Source organism: Eubalaena glacialis, chromosome 1, assembly GCF_028564815.1.
Source record: "Eubalaena glacialis isolate mEubGla1 chromosome 1, mEubGla1.1.hap2.+ XY, whole genome shotgun sequence".
Classification (NCBI taxonomy): Eukaryota; Metazoa; Chordata; class Mammalia; order Artiodactyla; family Balaenidae; genus Eubalaena; species Eubalaena glacialis.
In genome coordinates, this window is record NC_083716.1 from 86279608 (window position 1) to 86300468 (window position 20861).

Consider the following 20861-nt stretch of genomic DNA (forward strand, 5'->3'; position numbering starts at 1 on the left):
ATTTAGTCACATTTTATTGAGCATCTTCTAAGTGTAAAATAGCGTTCTAGGAACTCTAAACTAGGGATCCAAATGATCCGCTGGAGTATGGAAAGAAAACAGGATTTCTTTTTATCTGAAAATAAAATGTAATCTTTATTAATATTGAATATATTAACTGACATTAATATGTGTATATTTTGTACATAAATATCACATTAATATGTGTACAAATGTTTTTAGCTGATTGGGTTGTGTGATCTGTAAAGTTGGAAAACCACAGCTCTAAAAAATACAAAGAACTTTGATAGAATAATCTTTTAAAATAAGTTTTTATGTTATTTCTCAAGGTGACACTGATATTCTCAGCCATGTTGGCTGCTTCATGTAATCTATCCTGATTCATTTATGGTAATTGAGAAAATTTTCCAAAAAGGACTGTTTTTGGCTTTGATTAGACAGCTTTGGGGGGATAGAAAAAGCACTGAATTTGAAGTCAATAAATCTGGGTTTGATTCCTGGCTCTGCCACTTTCTGTGACCTTAATCAGATGCATCTCTGGGCCTCATTTTCTTAATCTATAAACTGGAGATAATGTCACAACCACATAGAGTAGTTGTAAAGATTAAATATGATGGGAGATGGCACATAGTAGGTGGTCAGAAATGCTTACTGTGTTTGATGTGCTTGTCCTTTTTTTTTTTTTTTAAGTCAGGAGAAAGTGATATGCTTATCATCTTTTATCGGTACTATAGCAAGAGTTTTTCAGTGTTATTTGAAGTGATTTCAGTTACTTTTGTACTGTGATAATTGCCCGACATCACAAAAATTGCTCAACAAGAAGTAGGATTTTTGGAATTTGCAGAGCAAGACTAAATTTACTCATTATTTATGACTGCAATTAGTACTGTTTTTATTATCCCCATTTATCCAAACTTTCCTAATAGATGCCTTTAAATTTAATATTCCCCTGTAGCGTTTACACATACTGATGCACACGTGTATAAAAAAGTTTATTAAAGTAGTTCTTATAATTAAATATTTTACTTAGATGTGGTTGAAAACTTCATTCTTAAATTTCAAAATGAGTTTTTTCTGGAAGCAGCCATATTTCTGAAGCACTTTAAAAATGTATTGCCATTTGTGAAAGAATTATATAACATATAATTATCTAGATTTTACTATCAAGCCCACTTCATATTAGTAAAATAAAAGGTTGTTTTCATTTGATTATGTAAAACTCCTTTTCTCATTACTTCCTTAGTTTTGAATCAGGAAATTGAGGCGTTCAGTCTTTTGGAAGACACTTCATCAGGGCTCTCTGAGGACCGAGTTGTCAGCGTGAGCTTCCGAGTTCTCTATCCAATCGTTATTACCAGCCTCGGGGTGTTTTATGATGCCAATGATGTGGGTTTCCAAAGGAACATCACCGTCAAGCTTTATCAAGCAGAACAGGAGGTATGCACTGCTTTGTACATGCTTTTCCCCACTTTTCTCTTTCAAAATCATCAGCTTTTCCTCCTGGCAATGAGTAGCTTGGGAGACTTCCACTTTTCTTCCCTTATTGATTAGACACATTATAGTGTAATGTATTACAGTGCTAGTTTGAGGAGAGAATTCCAATGAATAAATGTGTTATACCTAGGAAAGGAGGAGTCGGACCAGATTAGAAATTTCCAACCTAAAATCCCCTAAATCCTAAGGAATTTCAAAAGTTGATAACGAATATTTAAAGTTTGGGACTTACAGGTATAAGCAAGTCTTATTGCCTCTTTCTTCCAACCCTAAAAGTCTATCACCATAATACAGGCTAACAGCTGCTTTAAATCTTTTTTGTAATAAGGGTATAGAGGGAATAAAAGTTTAAAACAGCTAGGGTTACTGTTTCTGATATTTGAGAAAACCTAATTTGTTCACAGAGTGTATCTGAAGGAGTGTAGCAAGGAATTGTATTTGAAAAGATCTGTCCCTGGGTTTTAAACTGAAGAAATCTTGAAAGAATTATACAATGAGCACCCATATATCCACCACCTAAATTCTACAATAGTTAATATTTTGCTGTATTTGCTTTATGACATCTGTAGTCATTCATTGATCTATCTTTTTTTAAAAATGTATTTTAGATTAACTTATAGGCATCAGTACACTTCAACCCTAAACATTTTAGTGTGCATATAATTAAGTAGACTTTAATATTTGTTTATGGTTTAAAAAAATTTACAGAGTGTAAGGTGCATTCAGTTTTTTAAACTGTGTAAACCTGTGTAATCCAAACTCCTATTACCCTACCCCATTACCTAGAGGCAACCACTGTTCTATTTTTTTTTTTTACATGGACTAGTTTTGCCTGTTGTAGGATTTCATGTGTAAATAGAATCATATACTAAGCACTCTCCTGTGTAAGGCTTCTTTCACCCAACATAATGGTTTTGAAACTCATCCATGTTATCGTGTGTATCAGTGAATTTTTCCTTTTCCTTCTTTTAATTGCGACATTGTATTCCAACAATATATGATGTTTATGTGTTCTGTTGATGGGCATCTGGAATGTTTCCAGGGTTTTTCCTCCTTTAGTCTGTTACTGTGATGAATTACATTTATTAACTTTGCAGTGTTAAATCAATTTCCTATTCCTCTTGATCACAACATATTATTCTTTATATATTGCTGGAAATTGTATTTCTTGTGCATGGCATGTAGTTGGGTCTTCCTTTTTATCCTGTCTGGGAGTCTCTGCTTTTTACATGGAGGGTTATTCCATTTATATTTAATGCATTTGTTAAAGTGGTTGGATTTCAGTTTTTCATTTTGCTGTTTGTTTTCTGTTCTACTTTTCTTATTTGTTTCTCTCTCCCTCCGTTTCCTGCCTTCTTTCGGGTTAATAGAGTATTTTTTACAATTCCATTTTAATTTTTCTGTTGTTCTTTTAGCTACAGCTCTTTGTACTATTATTTTGTGGGAGCTTGGTTGACATAAGAATTACAATATATATCTTGAACTTTTCAGTCTTCTTTAAGTTAACGTTGTACCCTTTCATGTAAAATATAAGAACCTTGCCACTATATAATTCCATTTACCATCCCGTCTTCTTTGCTCTAGTTGTCGTATGCCTTATATCTATATGTGCTATAAATCCCACAACACAGTGTTACAATTTTTGCTTTAAACAGCTAACTGTATTAAAGTAATTTAGAGGAAAAAGTCTTTTATATTTGCCCACTTACTTACCATTTCTGGTGCTCTTCATTCCTCCTGAATGTCTCCTTTAGCCCAAATCAAATCCTGTGCCAATTTTTATAGTGCAAGTTGACTGATGATTTTGCTTAGTTTTCATTTTTCTGAAAATGTTTTTAATTTGCCTTTATTCTTCCCCTCCTTTATTTTTGTGGGATATTTTCTGGATATTGAAATTCTGGGTTGACTTTTTTTTCTTTTCAATATTTTGAAGATGTCATTCCAGTGTTTTCTGGCCTCCATTTTTTCTGATGAGACGTCAACCTTCCTTCATATTGTTCCCATGTATGATGTATGTAATACGGGTTTTGTTTTTTCCTGGCTAATTTTAAGATTTTTCTCTTTATATGTATTTGGTTTTAAGCAGTTTGGCTGTGTTGTACCTTGGTGTGGTTTTTCCTTGTTCTGCTCAAGGTTTGCCAGGTTTTTCAATCCATAAATTTATGTCTTTTACCAAATTTGGGAAACTTTCAGCTCTTATTTCTTCAAAAAATTTTTTCCCAGCCCCATTTCTCTCTACTCATTCTGGGATTCCAGTTACATGTATGTTAGACCTTTTGGTACTGTCCCGCAGATCACAAAACTTTTTTTTTTTTCAGTTTTTTCTCTCTCTTTTTCAAATTTGATAATTTCTGTTAATCAGTATTCAAATTTATTGACTCTTCTGTCATATCAAATCTGTTAAGCCTAGCCAGTGAATTTTTTTTTTAGATACTGTACTCTCTAGTTCTAGAATTTCCATTTAATTCTCTTTTGTAATTTATATTTCTCTAAAATTTCCTATTTTTCTAAATTCATTTTGAGCATATTTTCTCTGTGGGCTTGACCTTACTTATAATAAGAGGTTTTTTTTGTTGTTTTTTTAAAACATCTTTATTGAAGTATAATTGCTTTACAATGGTGTGTTAGTTTCTGCTTTATAACAAAGTGAATCAGTTATACATATACATATGTTCCCATATCTCTTCCCTCTTGCATCTCCCTCCCTCCCACCCTCCCTATCCCACCCCTCTAGGTGGTCACAAAGCACCGAGCTGATCTCCCTGTGCTATGCGGCTGCTTCCCACTAGCTATCTATTTTACATTTGGTAGTGTATATATGTCCATGACACTCTCTCACCCTGTCACATCTCACCCCTCCCCCTCCCCATATCCTCAAGTCCATTCTCTAGTAGGTCTATGTCTTATAATAAGAGTTTTAAAATCCTGTCTGCTATTCTAAATTGGAGTCATCTTGGCCTGTCTTCATTGATTATCATTGTTTCTCTTGCACATGGTAACATTTTCCTGTTTTATCTTACATTGAGTAACTTTGGATTATATCCTAGATATTGTGAATAATTCATTATAGGATCTCTGGATCCTGTTATATTCTTTGAGGAGTATTGATTTTTTGTTTGTTTCTTTTAGCAGTCAGTTAAATTAGTTGGGCACAGACTCTAAACTCTGTCTTCCTTGTAGTGAGCAGCAGCTGAAATCTCTAGTCTATTCTTTTGGACTTAGATGGGCTGCTTGGATTCTGCTTTGAATATGTACTTCGTGAGTCAGCCACAGATTAGGACAGAATTTATGTGAAGAATTGAGGATTCTCTCTGTGACCCTTTCCTTTCTGGGGTTTTCTTCCTCACTTGTTAGCTGATGTGTTTGTCTCCACCCTGCCTTCTGATTTGCAAACAGAAAGACTGCAGTTTTTATTTCAGAATTTTAGTTGCCCCCTGAGGTCTGCCTCAGACAAAGAGCCGTTAAAAAAAAAAAGTGGGGGAAGCATACCCAGTGTCTTTCTCATCTCCTTGGTATTGCTTTTCCTCCAGTTTCTGCCTGCTTTGTGTGCATTCCAGTGCCTTCAGCTCTTTCTTTTTTTTTTAATGTTTTGTCTACTGTTCATAATTGTTATCTATAGGAGAATTGGTCTGATATCACTGGAAGCAGAACTCTGTTCATTTTTTTTTAGGCATCTTTTAAAATGTTTTTGTATTTACTTATTTATTTCTTGGCTGTGTCGGGTCTTAGTTGTGGCATACGGGGTCTTAGTTGTGGCATGCAGGCTCTTTGTTGTGGCATGCTGGTTCCAGAGCCTGTGGGCTCAGTAGTTGCAGTGTGTGGGCTCCAGGGTTGTGGGCTCTGTAGTTGTGAACAGGCTCCAGAGCACATGGGCTCTGTAGTTGTGGTGCACAGGCTCTCTACTTGTGGCATGCGGGCTCAGTAGTTGTGGCACGCGAGCTTAGTTGCCCCATGGCATGTGGGATCTTAGTTCCCTGACCAGAGATTGAACCGGCGTCCCCTGCATTGCAAGTTGGATTCTTAACCACTGGACCACAGGGAAGTCCCCCTGTATTATTGTTAATGTTGATTGTTACTAACAGGTACAATGTTAGAGTCACCAATAAACACACAAATCAATGAAGATTAAATTTCTTGTTTGCAGTTTATCCTATTCCTTTATCCTCTAAAGAATTTATGTGGTTTGTAAATGTGCTTAATGACATAAATATAAATATATAAGAGAGGAAACAAATCTTAGTGATGATTCCAGCCATTATGATTCCAGTGAGAAAAGCTTTGTCATGTTACTCAAGTATAGGAGTTCATATATTATTGTGGTTAAAGGTTTCATTGATATCGAAGCTCAAATAGGTAACTGGAATAGCAGTACTCTGAATTCCACTGTCAACCTTATCTAGAAATTAGGATCAATCTTGAATTTTTTTTGATACTTAATTAATTTTCTTAGTATATATAGTCTTTTTTTAAACTATTCATAATGTTTGAGTTGTCACTCAAGTAGTTTGATTCAGATGTATAATATTTTGATCATGTTGATTTAACTTTTAGTTGCCATATTTTTACCCAAGAAGATGTTAATCTTTGTCCTCAAGGAAGGCCTAATCTCAGGTGGATCATAATGGGTTCACAGGTAGTCACGATATAAAAAAATATTACCACAGCATTGCCAAGAGCTGATGTTAATGAAAGAACTACGCTAATTCATTAACCCCCTTCATTCTGAACTTCTGCATGGTCTTGGTGGCTTTAACAGAAGCGTCCCCTGTGGCAAATCGGTGTCTAAGAATAGGTGTGAGAACAAGGAAGTGTTCTTGCCCAAAACAAGAAGGAAGGGCCCAAAGCAAACAATAGACATAATGAGAATCAGTTCTCTTTTTTGTTCCCTTTTTTGTTTTTGTTTGTTCTTCTAAAGGTTCTTTTTGAAGGGGGATTCCTGAGTACCTTTGTTCTATGTAGAAATCTGTGATCTTTAAGTTTATTCTTAACCCTTTGGGGCTAAGCCTAATAAGTCGGCTTAATTTAACACCTTACACTTCCCCTAATGCTCCTCATTTCAAGGTGTCTTTTTTTTTTTAAGGTTATCTGGATTATATTTAGTGTTTTAGAACTTCATGACAACTTTGCTTATCTTCAGTAGCTTTATTTAATAACCATGATTGCACTAGAAAACCCAAATGATGCCTAAACCACAGTAGAACAATGTTAGTGACTGAGAATTAGCTGACCAACATGTAACTTGAAAACTTGCTGCATGTGCCGTGTCTGACATAGGGTATTTCTTCTTGTCTTTTTCCCCCCGATCTGTAGGAGGCCCTCTTCATTGCTCGCTTCAGTCCTCCGAGCTGTGGTGTGCAGGTGAACAAGCTGTGGTACAAGCCCGTGGAGCAGTTCATCTTACCAGAGGTACAGGCTGGAGTACAGAGACTCTGGTCCCAGTGCAGGCTGCTGTCGGCCTGAGGATGTGCTTCCAGAGGCAGACTCTGCATATTCTCCTGCCAGGACAGCCCTCCAGAGTGGTGGATGAGGCTACCAGCGGGGATGTACTAAGCTGTAGCACTCTGCATTCCTCCCTCCAGAGAGCTGCATCATGCCCCAAAGGTTCCAAACCGCACTTTGAAAAGCGTTGCATGTTACCATGGTTTATTTAGTGGAGTAGAGAACTGCATGAGTGCTCTAGTGACAAAGGATAGTAACAGGTGTGGTTGATAGAAAGACCAGGCACAGGTACCATATGAGTAAATCAAATAGTTTGCTTATCTAAAGAATAGGGGAGTGGAGGGAAGTGCAGACAGGATAATGGCAAAGAGATCGGTCACATTTCCAAGATAAATAAAACTTCTCCAAGAAGTGGAAGATGTTTGAAAACATAACTCTTAGGTAGAGACCACCCCGGCTGCCAGGTGCCCTCATCAGCCCTGGAGGTAAGCCCAAATGTGGTTGTATTACACTGTGTATTACACAGTTGGACATGAACAGATTGTTCATCCATCAACCTCAGCCTTTCCAGGCTATTGCAGTCTTGTCTGAGTACATTTCTGAACAGCATGCTTTGGAACCACAGTGTAGGGGTCAGTTTCCCGGTCACCTCTGGCGGTCACTTTAGATGAGCTCTAGTTGACAAGTTCCCCCGGCGACATGAACGCTGAATTAAGATGTGGAAGCTGGATGATTGACCAGCCCTGCTGGCTAACCAGGAAACATCTTCCTACCACCAGGCGTGTGGGTTGCTGTTCACATTTATGTAACAGCAAAGTCACACATTTTATAAGGTGCTGTGGATCTTTGGAGATGAGTACAGGTAGTTAAACTTTGCATGTTAATTCTGTGACTGTCAAAGGGAGCTCCTTTATTTCACCTATGGGAACCTCTGTTTAAAAGCATTTTACAGAAAAGCAAAACTAAAACATACTGGAAAAAATTTTCCAGTTTCTCAGTGTTATAAAAAAGACTGTAGTGAACATCCTTACACTCTGTTTTGTGTACATAACTGGTTATCTTCTTAGGGTGAACTGTTGGTTCAAATTTCTACACATTTTTGAGGCAGATAATTTCTTTCTGGAGGACAGTTTAGCAGTTTGTATCAATTTGAATAATCATCAACATTATATGAGAATGCCTACCTATATGACCTTTTTAAATTTCATATATGAACTTTTTTCCTTGTTAAATGAAGTATGTACCATCAAAGGTGTCTCTTACTCTTAATTAAAAGTAGTGGCTCAACTAAGTAGTATTGGCCAAGTGTTGGATCTCAGTTTTTGAAGGAAGCTACTCTTTGGTTTGTTTACTCATTGACTAAGAAAATATTTATTGAGAACTTAGTATATGCCAAGCACTGGGGCTATTTCAGACATAGTACAAAGATCCCTGCCCTTAAAGCAGCTTATGTCCAAGTGAGGCTAGAAGAGCCAGCACCGATATTCTGCTTAACTTGCTGTGTCCCAGTCACAGCTGTAAGCAGATTTCCTGCACTGATTGGTCTGCTCCTTTAGGATTGAAGCAAGTCATCAATGAGAGTCCCGCCTTTCTACTCAGAACCAGCATGGGCGGAACGTCACTCAGACTTTGTGATTCCCAGGGGCGAGGAGTGGGATTCTGAGGGGACCAGGAGCACTAGCATTGTGTTAGGTGCTCTCCAGGAAGGTCTGGAGCCTGCTGGAGGATTGATTTTCACAGACGGCTCACGCGGGTTGGCACAAATAGGAAAGGAAAGGCTGCCGCGCCTGGAAGGCAGCTGGGGCGGCACGTTCTGGGACAGGTGCCTGAGCAGCCGCCTGTGGGTGAGTTGAGTCCCTGCGCTGCCTGTCGGTGGCTCTGTGACCTGGAGCAAGCTCCTTCGCCTCACTGCGTCCCTTCCCTCCTTTGTAAGAGGCATGCAGTTCAGAGGGTTACGCTAGGGCGTAAATGATTTCCTGGATGGAGAGCGTTTAGAACATGCCGCCCCACGGTGAGCGTTCGGTGAATCAATGTGTGCTGGCCTCTTCACTGCTGGGCCTCCTCTGGACTTGGGGTTCCTGTTCTTCAAAAGCCGTGTCTCTCCCCCGGGCCGTTTGGCCCCAGGGCACACTTAGTAGTGTCTGGAGACAACCCGGTGTGGGGCAGCGCCGGCATCTTGTGGGCAGAGGCCAGGGATGTCCGAACATCCCACATCGTACAGGACACGTCCCCACAGCAGAGAATTATCTGGCCCCAGATGTCAGCGGTGCGCAGGTAGAGAAACTCTAAGAGGAGGGAGTCACAGTGTGGGGCAAGGAGAAAGAAGATAAGCTGTAATATTAACTTCAGGCTAATCACAGTCTTATGGGGCCTGCTCCATTATCTTGGTCAGCCTCGTAGAAAGAATTACAGTTTTTGATGAGTCCACAAAAAACCATTACTTTCCCTTAGAATGTCCTTGTCCTTAGGAAATACATGCTGAAGTCAAGGTGAAATGTATTTTTCAAGTGATTCAACAACAAAGAACAACAGAAAAGTATGTGAGTCTAGAGACAGAGATAAAGCACATGTGGCCAGGGACTTCCCTGGCGGCCCAGTGGTTAAGGCGCCACGCTGCCACTGCAGGGGGTGCAGGTTTGATCCCTGGTCGGGGAACTAAGATCCCGCCTGCTGTGCGGCACGGCCAAAACGTTAAAAAAAAAAAAAAAAAAAAAAGGCACATGTGGCCAAATGTTAATAGTTGGTGAGTCTAGGGGATTTGGGTGGTAATTTCAACTTCTGTAGGTTTGAAGCTTTTCAGAATAAAAATTAGGTTGGGGCAAGGAGCTGCCTTCCTTGCCAGTGTTCAGGATGGTATATATGGCAGTAGGTACTCAGGATGGGAAGGACTCAGCCAAGTCAGGTAGTGGCCGTTTTAGTTATTAAGACTTTTACTGGCTAAAGCCTTGTGATCTTTATTTCCCTTGACGCTTTAAGCTAAACTGGCTTTTGGTTTTTCATTACATCTGAATAACCTTTTTTCCTTTTATAAACACGCAGTTATTTAATAGTGTCTGCATCTGGGGGAGTAGGATTATGGATGATTTTTATTTTCTTCTTTCTGTGTATCTATTTTCTAAATGTTCTGAAATAAATATATATTAGCTTTTATTAAAAGAAAAAATAAACTTTTAAAGATAACATATTCTTTCCTTTTATACAAAATCCTATTTTTGTTGAAAACCTGTTTAATTTTATATAGATACTCATTTTTGCTGCCTTAAGCCTAATTGGGCTTATTTGCACAGAAAAAATGATAGTGATGAATGGGTTTGCCTGCCTATCATCAGCAGAGAATGCCCGAAGAAAAACAGATCGTTGATCCCAGCTGCAGGGGAGAAGTGGTTGATTTGTTCATCATCTTATTCCTTCCACACTTCACAGTCGGCTAGAGTAACGTCAGCAGTATGGCTTGTCAGCTAAGCAGGGCTCTTGCACTGTTTTCGTCGTGTGACTCACTAAAGCATAAATCTCACTGGGGGTCACAAATTTAAATGGAGACTGCTGTGTGTTTCTTTTAAAATATTTATTTCTCTAATTTCATATTTCTCTTAGTGCACCTGAAACCTGAAACTAATTTCAATAAAAAGACTGTTTTCATTCAACCCGAGTCACTAGAGACAGTATTGTTAGCATCATGGGTATTTATATACTTATTTTTTATGAAAGTTGAAATTCTTTTGAGGTAGTCATTTCTCCAATCCACAAGAAATCGTTAACAGTTACAGGCACGAAAGTACTGTGTATGTGTAAGCTACTCTGTTGGTTTGGATGACGAGTTAGAAATAGGACACAGAAGAATGGACAGCATGGGTTGCACATATAGCTCACTTACGTTATGGGTGAGAGGACTTATGAGAGCTCATTTTTCCAACCTATACCGTGCTGTTCTTTCCTACCTTTTAATTTGGTTTTATGATTTTAGCAGGGACTTGCCATAAACAAGCTGTTTCGCATCTGCAGAGATTCCTAGCTTTGTGATTACTTTGTATGAGAGTAGAAAGTAGGCATGTGAGAGAAGTGGGGAGTAGAAATTTAACTGTGACATGGAGCAGGTACGGGGAGGTGGAGAAGGTAGACCTCCTCCCTCCTCTCATAGCAAAACAACTGGTTATCAGTTGAGTGAATAAAAAAGCAGGATCACTTTTTGGGCCAATGAGTTTTTCTGGTAATTACTCAGTTTAGTCAACATTGTTGATGTTATATCACAACCCAGTCAAACAAAATGGAGTTGGGTGCCGGGCAGAGTCAGGTGCCAAGTGTCAGTTGAATGGACTGGACAGAGAATTACTTGATTTGTCATCGTATTTGCCAGATTTGTAGTTTCAAAGTGAAGCTTTTTTGAGGTCACTATAGCTTTTACTTTGGTATGGTTCATTTGGAACTATAATTGCAAAGATTCCCAGTGACCTAACTGCCACCTCCAGGGGACACTTACCTGGAGTCCTTACCCTAGTTGACTGCAGTTTTCTCTTAGCTTATATGATATGCATTCTTCTGGTTCAGCTTAATCTGGCTCAGTCCTTCTTCCCAGTACATAACTTCATTATCTCCTCTTTCGTTTTCCCCTTAAACGTTAATCATTAGGATCTGATACCCAGCCTTCTGTTTATTTTACTCATTCTTCCTAGACAGTTTCATCTATTACCACCTGTTTACTGCAGCCCAGATTTCTTATGAACTCCATACACACTTCAGCCACCTACTGAACTCCTCCACTTGGAATGTCCCCTGGGCGTTCTATGGTGATAGCATCTCCAGCCCACCCATTCTCATCTCCTCCTGTATTTTCAGTGTTGGGTCATAGTATCTCCTTTTTCTCAGGCACCCAAACCAGAATTGTGGGCTTTAATCCTCAATTCTCATATCCAAGCACTCACTAAGTCCTATCAATTCTTTCTCCTAAACTTATTTGGTATCAGTCCTTCCAAACTTTATCACTATTAAAGTTTTAGAAGAAAGTAAAGTACCCCAAGGGGAAGAGGTCGTTGTTGCCAGGAGAAAGACACATGATTAACCCAAAGCAGCCTCACACAGTCAAGGGTCTAGGACTTAGCTTTCGGGTCCTAATGCTGACCTTGCGGAGTGTATAAACCAGAATGTCTATTGATTCATGTTCGATGGGTGTTAGCTCATTAGAGTGGTTTGAATTCTTGTGGCCAATAGCTAGGAACCTCCTTCCTGATATTTCAAGGCACCTAAAAAACAATCTGAACTGTACTTGGTTTGAGCATTGAATTTGATTACAGCAGTGGGAGGTGGGTGTTTTTGAGAGCTGTCTCATTCAGGTAGGATGTGACCAGAGTGCTTTATATCTTCCAATTATTCTGTCTCCCCTTAGACATTGCTACTTGTTGCCAAAATTCTCTCTTAGACCAGCTTTCCTGTAGTGTTTTAAGGGATTGGTTTTACTAATTAAGCTTCAACCTTAGAGCTCTTCCCAGTTATTGGAAACATTGTTTCTTTTACTATAAGAATTTAATTAGTTCAACTCAGAGGGCAGTCTCTTTAAATTTATTTATTTATTTAATTGAGATATAATTGACATACAACATTATATTAGCTTCAGGTATACAATAAAATGATTCAATATATGTATTTGTTGCAAAATGATCAACACAAGTCTAGTTAATATCCATCACCAGACATAGTTACAAATCTTTCTTATGATGAGAACTTTTAAGATCTACTCTCTTAGGGGCTTCCCTGATGGCGCAGTGGTTAAGAATCCGCCTGCCAGTGCAGGGGACACGGGTTCGAGCCCTGGTCTGGGAAGATCCCACATGCCGCGGAGCAGCTGAGCCCACGAGCCACAACTACTGATCCCACGTGCCACAAGTACTAAAGCCCACGTGCCACAACTACTGAAGCCCGCTCCGCAACAAGAGAAGCCACTGCAATGAGAAGCCCGCACACCGCAAAGAAGAGTAGCCCCCCTCTCGCCACAACTAGAGAAAGCCCGCATGCAGCAATGAAGACCCAATGTAGCCAAAAATAAAAATATAAATAAATTTATTAAAAAAGAAAAATCTACTCTCTTAGCAACTTTCAAATATACAATACAGTATTATTAACTACAGTCACCAGGCTGTGCATTACATCCCCAAGACTTATTTTTTTGCAAGTGGAAGTTTGCACCTTTCGATCACCTTCACTCGTTTTAGCCACCTCCCACCACCCACCTCTAGCAACCACCCATCTGTTCTCTGTATCTATGAATTCAGTTCTTTTTGTTTATTTTAGATAAGTGAGATCCTTATGGTATTTGTCTTTTTCTGTCTGACTTATTTCACTTAGTGTAATGCCCTTGGGGTTCATTTGTGTTGTCACAAATGGCAAGATTTCATTCTTTTTAATGGCTAGTAATATTCCATTGTATATAGATACCATATTTTCTTTATCCATTCATTCATTGACAGACGCTTAGGTTGCTTACATGTCTTGGCTATTGTAAATAATGCTGCAGGGAGCATGGGGGTGCATATATCTTTTCGAGTTAGTGTTTTCATTTCCTTTGGATGAGTACCCAGAAGTGGAATTGCTGGATCATATGCTAGTTCTATTTTTAATTTTTTGAGGAACCTCCAAACTTTCTTCTATAGTGGCTGCCTCAGTTTACATTCTCATCAACAGTGCACAAGGGTTCCCTTTTCTACACATCCTCGCCAACACTTGTTATTTCTTGTCTTTTCAGTACTAGCTGTTCTAACATATATGAGGCAGTATCTCATTGTGGTTTTGATTTGCATTTCTCTTATGATTAGTGATGTTGAGCATCTTTTCATGCACCTGTTCACCACCTGTATGTCTTCTTTAGGAAAATGTCTATTCAGATACTCTGCCCATTTTTTAAAACCAGCTTCTTTGGCTTTTTGCTGTTAAGTTGTTTGAGTTCTTTATATATTTTGGATATTAACTCTTTATCAGATACATGATTTTGCAAATATTTTCTCTCTTTTAGCAGGTTGCCTTTTCATTTTGTTGATAGTTTCCCTTGTTTGCTGTAGTCCTACTTGTTTAGTTTTGCTTTTGTTGCCTTTGCTTTTGGTATCAAATCCAAAATATCATACCCCGAGACGGATGTCAAGTATCTTACCACCTATGTTTTCTTACAGGAGTTTCCTGGTGTCAGGTCTTATGTTCAAGTTTTTTAACACATTTGAGTTGATTTTTGTGTATGGCATAATTTAGTGGTCCAGTTTCGTTCATGTTAAGCACGTGGCTGTCCAGTTTTCCCAACACCATTTGTGGAAGAGACTGTCCTTTCCCTGTTGTATATTCTTGGCCCCTTTGTTGTGAATTAATTGACCACATATGCATGGGTTTATTTCGGGGCTTCTGTTCCATTGATCTATGTGTGTGTTTTTTTGCCAACACCATATTGTTTTGATTACTATAGCTTTGTAATATAGTTTGAAATCAGGAAGCATGATGCTTCCCACTTTGTTCTTCTCTCTAGATTGCTTTGGCTGTTTGGGATCTTTAATGATTCCATACAAATTTTAGGATTGTTTGTTCTATTTCCGTGAGAAATGCCATTGGTATTTTGATAGGGATTGCACTGAATCTGTAGATTGCTTTGTGTAATATGGACATTTTAACAAGTTTTAATTCTTCCAATCCATGATCATGGAATATCTTTCCATTTATTTGTGAATGGATAAAGAAGATGTGGCACATATATATAATGGAATATTAATCAGCCATAAAAAGAAACAAAATTGAGTTATTTGTAGTGAGGTGGATGGACCTAGAATCTGTCATACAGAGTGAAGTAAGTCAGAAAGAGAAAAACAAATACTGTATGCTAACATATATATATGGAATCTAAAAAAAAAAAGGTTTTGAAGGACCTAGGGGCAGGACAGGAATAAAGATGCAGACATAGAGAATGGACTAGAGGACACAGGGAGGGGGAAGGGTAAGCTGGGACGAAGTGAGAGAGTGGCATGGACTTACATATACTACCAGATGTAAAATAGATAGCTAGTGGGAAGCAGCCGCATAGCACAGGGAGATCAGCTCGGTGCTTTGTGTCCACCTAGAGGGTGGGATAGGGAGGGTGGGAGGGAGACGCAAGAGGGAGGAGATAGGGTGATATATGTATATGTATAGCTGATTCACTTTGTTATAAAGCAGAAACTAACACACCATTGTAAAGCACTTATACTCCAATAAAGATGTTAAAAATAAATAAAATAAAATTTAAAAAAATTCTGAAAGAACATTCTTAGTATATAAAATATACAGTATTAAGATAATTTATTAAAAGCTTACACAGATTAATAAGAAAAATATAAAACTCAGTAGCTAAATGGCAAAGAAGCATGACAAGGCAACTCCCAGAAGAGACTATAATTCACAAACATCATTAGAAATCAAAAGAAACACCAATTAAATGAGGAACCGTTTCTTTAAATCTACTAAATTAGCTTAACTTCTTTTACTAATATCCCATACTGGGAAGAGGACAATTCAACTGGCATTCTCATAAACTGCTAATGACCCTACAGGTAGAATTTGTTTGTTTGTTTAATTTATTTATTTTATTTATTTATTTTTGGCTGCACTGGGTCTTCGTTGCTGCACGCGGCCTTTCTCTAGTTGCGGCGAGCAGGGGCTACTCTTCGTTGTGGTGCGTGGGCTTTTCATTGCGGTGGCTTCTCTTGTCGCGGAGCACGGGCTCTAGGCACGCGGGCTTCAGTAGTTGTGGCACGTGGGCTCAGTAGTTGTGGCTCGCGGGCTCTAGAGCGCAGGCTCAGTAGTTGTGGCACACGGGCTTAGTTGCTCTGCGGCATGTGGGATCTTCCCGGACCAGGGCTCGAACCCGTGTCCCCTGCATTGGCAGGCGGATTCTTAACCACTGCGCCACCAAGGAAGCCCTAGAATTTGTTTTTGAAAAGCAGTTTGGCAGTGTGTACCAAAATCCATATAAAGTATCTGTATTCCTGTCCCAGTAATTTCACCTCTGGGAATTTATTTTAAATAAAAAACAAAGTATTGGGGAAAAATAAACATTTACACTAAAACACGCCTCACATTATTTTAGTAGCTATTTGGTAGTATCCAGATGGCCAACGGTAGGGAGATGTCTGAGTGAATCAGGATGCATTCACTCAGCAGTATTGCTACAAGTACTTGAAAAAGAGCAGTTGTAACAGCGGCAGTCACATAAGGAAATGCCTTTGATGCAATGGGAAATGACAGCAGCATGTAAAACTGTCTATAAGGTCTTTGTAACTGTTGTTTTAGATGTGCTCTAAGATATACACCAAAATGTTAGCATTGGTGTCTTAGTGGGCAGTAAAAGTTTTAACCAGTGTGTCTTAGAAAAAATAAACTCTTCTCTAGAAACTTACTTAAAACCTAAATGACAGCAATAAAGAAACCGACTCACTGTTCATCTTTCCACAAAAGAGCTTTGAAGGTACAATCGTGTGGGAGAGCCAAGACCTCCAAGGCCTTGTGTCAAGAAATCTCCACAAAGTGACAGTCAATGATGGGGGAGGAGTTCTCAGAGTCATAACAGTAAGTCATTCATTTTTTAAAGGTTGTTTAGCACACCTTAGCATTTTTTAATATGTAAAAGTGTTTTTAAGTTTACTTTTACATTAACTCTTGGAACAATGAATCTTATTATTTTAGAACATATACACTAGAAAATGTTGAGTCACCACAGTAAAGATGAAAAACGCAAATGTTCTATGATTTTGTAACTTCAACCTTAGTAAATATATAGTTTTGCCTTAAGTCTAGTGCATTTTAGAAAGTGCGATGTTTTATTTCTTCATAGTTTTTAAGTTAATGTTCTTTTAAGTTCACTTACTCTATAGTATTCAGAATATTCACTATCTCACCTTGATAGTATGATGTCAGTTACAATACTATAGATAAAAGTATTAGAAAGTAAGGTTGAGTATTCACTTTCATTTATGTTGTTGGGATTTGTGACTTTTATTTTTCATTTACCAAATTTTCTTAAAATTTGAAACAGTTTGACAATAAATTTCTCAAAGTAAGTGTAGGATGAAAAAGAAGGTGTAGGCAAACTTAAAATGGTGAACTTTAAGTAAATAAGTGGTATATGTGCTGATGTCAGAATTGTTCTCCTTGATGCTCTGATCTAATGATTAGGAAAGCACTTGGCATTTAAGGTCACAAGCTTAGTACATTCCATTAAATATTAACCTTATTCACGTAAATTAATCCCTGAATTTGAAATGAAAATCATGTGGTTTGTTATTACACGTTCAGAAACCATTTACTGCACACTTGTGAGCCAGGCACAGTCATGGGCAAAATAGGCCCATTACTGGCCCACAGTGGAATTTATAGTCCAGTGAGGGGAAAAGACACTAGACAGATAGACCCACAAATTCATGTGTAATTACCACCTTAGCCTTGTAGGCCATGTATCAGATTTCATCCTTGATTCTGAAAAGTCCTTTACTTGAGATACAGTGTTTTACGGATTTATAGTTTTTTTTCTTTCCTTATTTTCAAAGCAGGTGCCTTTAATATCTTGCCTCCTTTTCTGTGTATGAAACTTAAAAATATCCAAAACATGCCAGAATTCTGTACTGCTCAGTTGGTTGCACAAAAGGAAATCAGTTTACTTCTGAATTGAGGGCTAGATTTAAATGTAAAGACTCAAGTGATCTGCTCTGGGGGTGAATATGGTTGTGGAGGGCATTGATGGCTTAAACACTCAGCTAACCTAAAAAAAAGTCAGATAACTTAGTAGCCTATTCTAAGAAATCCGTGTAGAGCTGTAAGTTTTCCTAAGTCTTGCTGCCTTGCCAGCAAGTAATCATGTCAGAAAAATTTTAAAGACAAAATAAAAGCCAAGCTGTGACCTTTTAGACAGAAGTTAATAAACATAAAGTACTGTTAAGTACTAAACAAGCCAAAACAGTATAGATTGTACAATTTTAAAAAAAGAGTGTGCAATCTTTTGTAGACGTACAAGGTTGGAATCTGTAGCGCTCACCTTTAGAGATTTCCTCCACATTCAGCTACAAACCATATTCTGAATTGAATGGCGATTTTCCCACCATCACTGCAGGACACTGTCTCTCTACTGGCCTTATTAAAACATTGCTTTGTACAGGGACAGCTCTGCTAGAAGGATCTGTTCAAAGAGGACTAGCCAGGCAGTAAGCCCTCTCGACCACCCATCAAGAAGAAATGCTGTAAACATGTTGAGGCGTGGCTGTGACAGTCCCATCCAGCCCGCAGCAGCTGGATCGCTGGTAGGGTGTTAAGTTGGGGTGGAACACACAGAGGTGAGGCCCCTCACTTTGAGTAAGGGCCTGGGGTAACCTGTGAGGTAGAAGAGGTAAATCTCATAATAACCAGAGATGCTCCACACCTTAGCGGCAGAGGGGACTGTTGATGGCTGTTGGTGCAGTGGGCACCTTCAGCAACATCAGTCATCAGTGCGGCTCGGGCTGAACTGTTTGCTTAGAGGGCTTGTCTCTGCGTGGCAGCTGTCACTTTGAAATGTGCTCGGGTGTATTTGCACTCACGGGCATTTTCAATTTCCACGAAATCAGAGGTGGTTATAATTTTTTTTAAGTGGTGGAGTTTGGATGTAAAATAAAATTGGTCTTGGTAATAGTGTTGGTAGCAAGTTCAAGAATACGTGATTCTATGTAGGCTGGAATGCTGAACACTAATCCGTAGATTACTGTGTGTACCTGATCTTGGACATTGGAATTGGACGACAAAACTAGAATGCTGATGTCATCCTGATAGCGTAAGTCTAGTACATCAGCATCTTAGATGGATTTATGTGCTGTGGCGTCACATTATGAATTGTGCCAAATCAGTTTTCAAATATAAGAAATGTATTCTTAGTAATAAAACTCCAAGCACTTCTATTCTGGTTTCTTTCAGGCTGGGGAGGGTGCCTTGCCTCATGAATTCATGGAAGGTGTGGAGGGAGTTGCAGGTGGCTTTCTTTATACTATTCAGGGTAAGTCAACTGGTTAAAAGTTGAAAAACACACTGAATCTCGCCTACCTCATCTTCATACTTTTGACATCAAAGGTAATCTTTTTTTTTTTTTTTGGTCATTAAAAATAGTAGCTCTATTGCTACATAATTCACATACCGTATACTTTACCCTTTTAAAGTATTTGATTCAATGGCTTTCAATATATTCAGAGTTCTGCAACCCTCTCCACCACCCCAAAAAGAAGTGGCTGTGTTTGTCTTCTTGAGTGATGCTCCTGAAAATATCCACATCAGTGAATTCCTGTATCAGTGATCTCTAAGCAAAGCTATGGTTGCTCTTGGTCACTTGTCCTGATCATCACTTAACGGAGCAAAGGTGCCCAGTAGTGCATCATCTGGCTTCTCAAAGCTCTGCAGATCATGGATTCCTATAAAAGAATTAGGACACAGCTTCCCTGAAGGCACACAGTGACTTGGGGAGAGCAGAGGCCGTATTCTGAGAGGCAGGTCTTCAGGGGTCTTCCTTAATAGTGCAGGGTTGAGGATGGGGCAGACCCCCCTGTTTGAGGCCACTACAGGTAGTTTTAAGATGTGAATGGGCTGTGGCTTTTTTCAATTTCTAGCATCTTTATTTATACAGTGTTTCCTCATAAAGCATTTCTATTCTTACATCACCCCTAAGGGTAGGCTGGAATAGGTACATAGGTTTTACCCACAAACCTGCCATTAAAAATAGAGATTTAATATTTACGGATCCTTAATTTTAGTCCAGAGATTTTTCATAAAACTGTGAGACCACTCTGCTAGGGAAGGTATGGACTTAGCTCACAGAGGCTAATGGCTCAGCCCTGGGGAGGACTCAGATCGGGAGGTCAGGCCAGTTTCGTAAAACAGCTCACACTGGGGGGCCGGGTACAGGTGTTACACACCATCTGACTTCATGTCTAGCGACTTCCTTTCTTTTGCCAGTTAATTCATGTATGTACCATCAAGAGTCTTTAAAAACTTGAGGGGCCCTTGAGACTTCTGGCACTAAACTGTTCTACAGGGAGCAACTACTGTACCCTAAACAACTGTTTGTCTTAAGTTTTCTCTCACTGAGGCTAAAGGATTAAGGTTTGGGTGAGGAAAATTCCTTTCAAACAAGAGAGAAATAACTCAAGTGTTAGGCTAAAGGAATTAAAATGAATAGATTTTTCTTCTCATGGACTGGATATATCTGAAAATCTGACTATAATTTTTTAAAATCTGAGGATCTACGTGCTGTTCAGAAGAATCACAGGGTACACAAATTCTCAGATTTTGTTGGGCATTAGCATCTCTGGCTGGGCCCTACCGCAAGCCTACAGAGTTAAAAATCGTCAGGATTGGAGCTCAGATGCCTGTATTTTAATAAGCTCCCTAGATGGGTTTGATGCCTCCAAAGTTTGAGAGGCCGTAAACCACATGATACTTGTAAATGGCACCTAGACAGATGATCAGATTTAAAACACACACAGAGGGACTTCCCTGGTGGCGCAGTGGTTAAGAATCCACCTGCCAGTGCAGGGGACACGGGTTCGAGCCCTGGTCCAGGAAGATCCCACATGCCGCAGAGCAACTAAGCCCGTGAGCCACAACTACTGAGCCCACGTGCCACAGGTATTGAAGCCCACGCACCTAGAGCCCATGCTCCGCAACAAGAGAAGCCACCGCAATGAGAAGCCCGCACACTGCAATGAAGAGTATCCCCTGCTCGCCACAACTAGAGAAAGCCCGCGCAGCAATGGAAGACCCAACGCAGCCAAAAAAACGCCCCCCACACAGATATATTACTTTATTACTTTATACTCGTATTTTTCAGATATATGCAGAATAAACCAACATGTACAATTTGTTAATGAAAAAGCCTGTATTTCTGCTCTTGTTATCATCCATTCCTATTGCTGCAA

At 39.1% G+C, this 20861-nt stretch overlaps 1 protein-coding gene across 3 annotated transcripts in view; it reads left to right on the top strand.

Moving 5' to 3' along the window:
- Positions 1–20861, top strand: part of B3GALNT2 (beta-1,3-N-acetylgalactosaminyltransferase 2) — a 51473-nt gene that overhangs the window by 20388 nt on the left and 10224 nt on the right. For all 3 annotated transcript variants that reach the window (XM_061182250.1, XM_061182258.1, XM_061182265.1), the window contains exons 4-7: positions 1244–1437; positions 6805–6900; positions 16390–16500; positions 18871–18949. In XM_061182250.1, coding sequence (XP_061038233.1) covers positions 1244–1437; positions 6805–6900; positions 16390–16500; positions 18871–18949 — 480 coding nt within the window. The remainder of the gene's footprint in view (positions 1–1243; positions 1438–6804; positions 6901–16389; positions 16501–18870; positions 18950–20861) is intronic.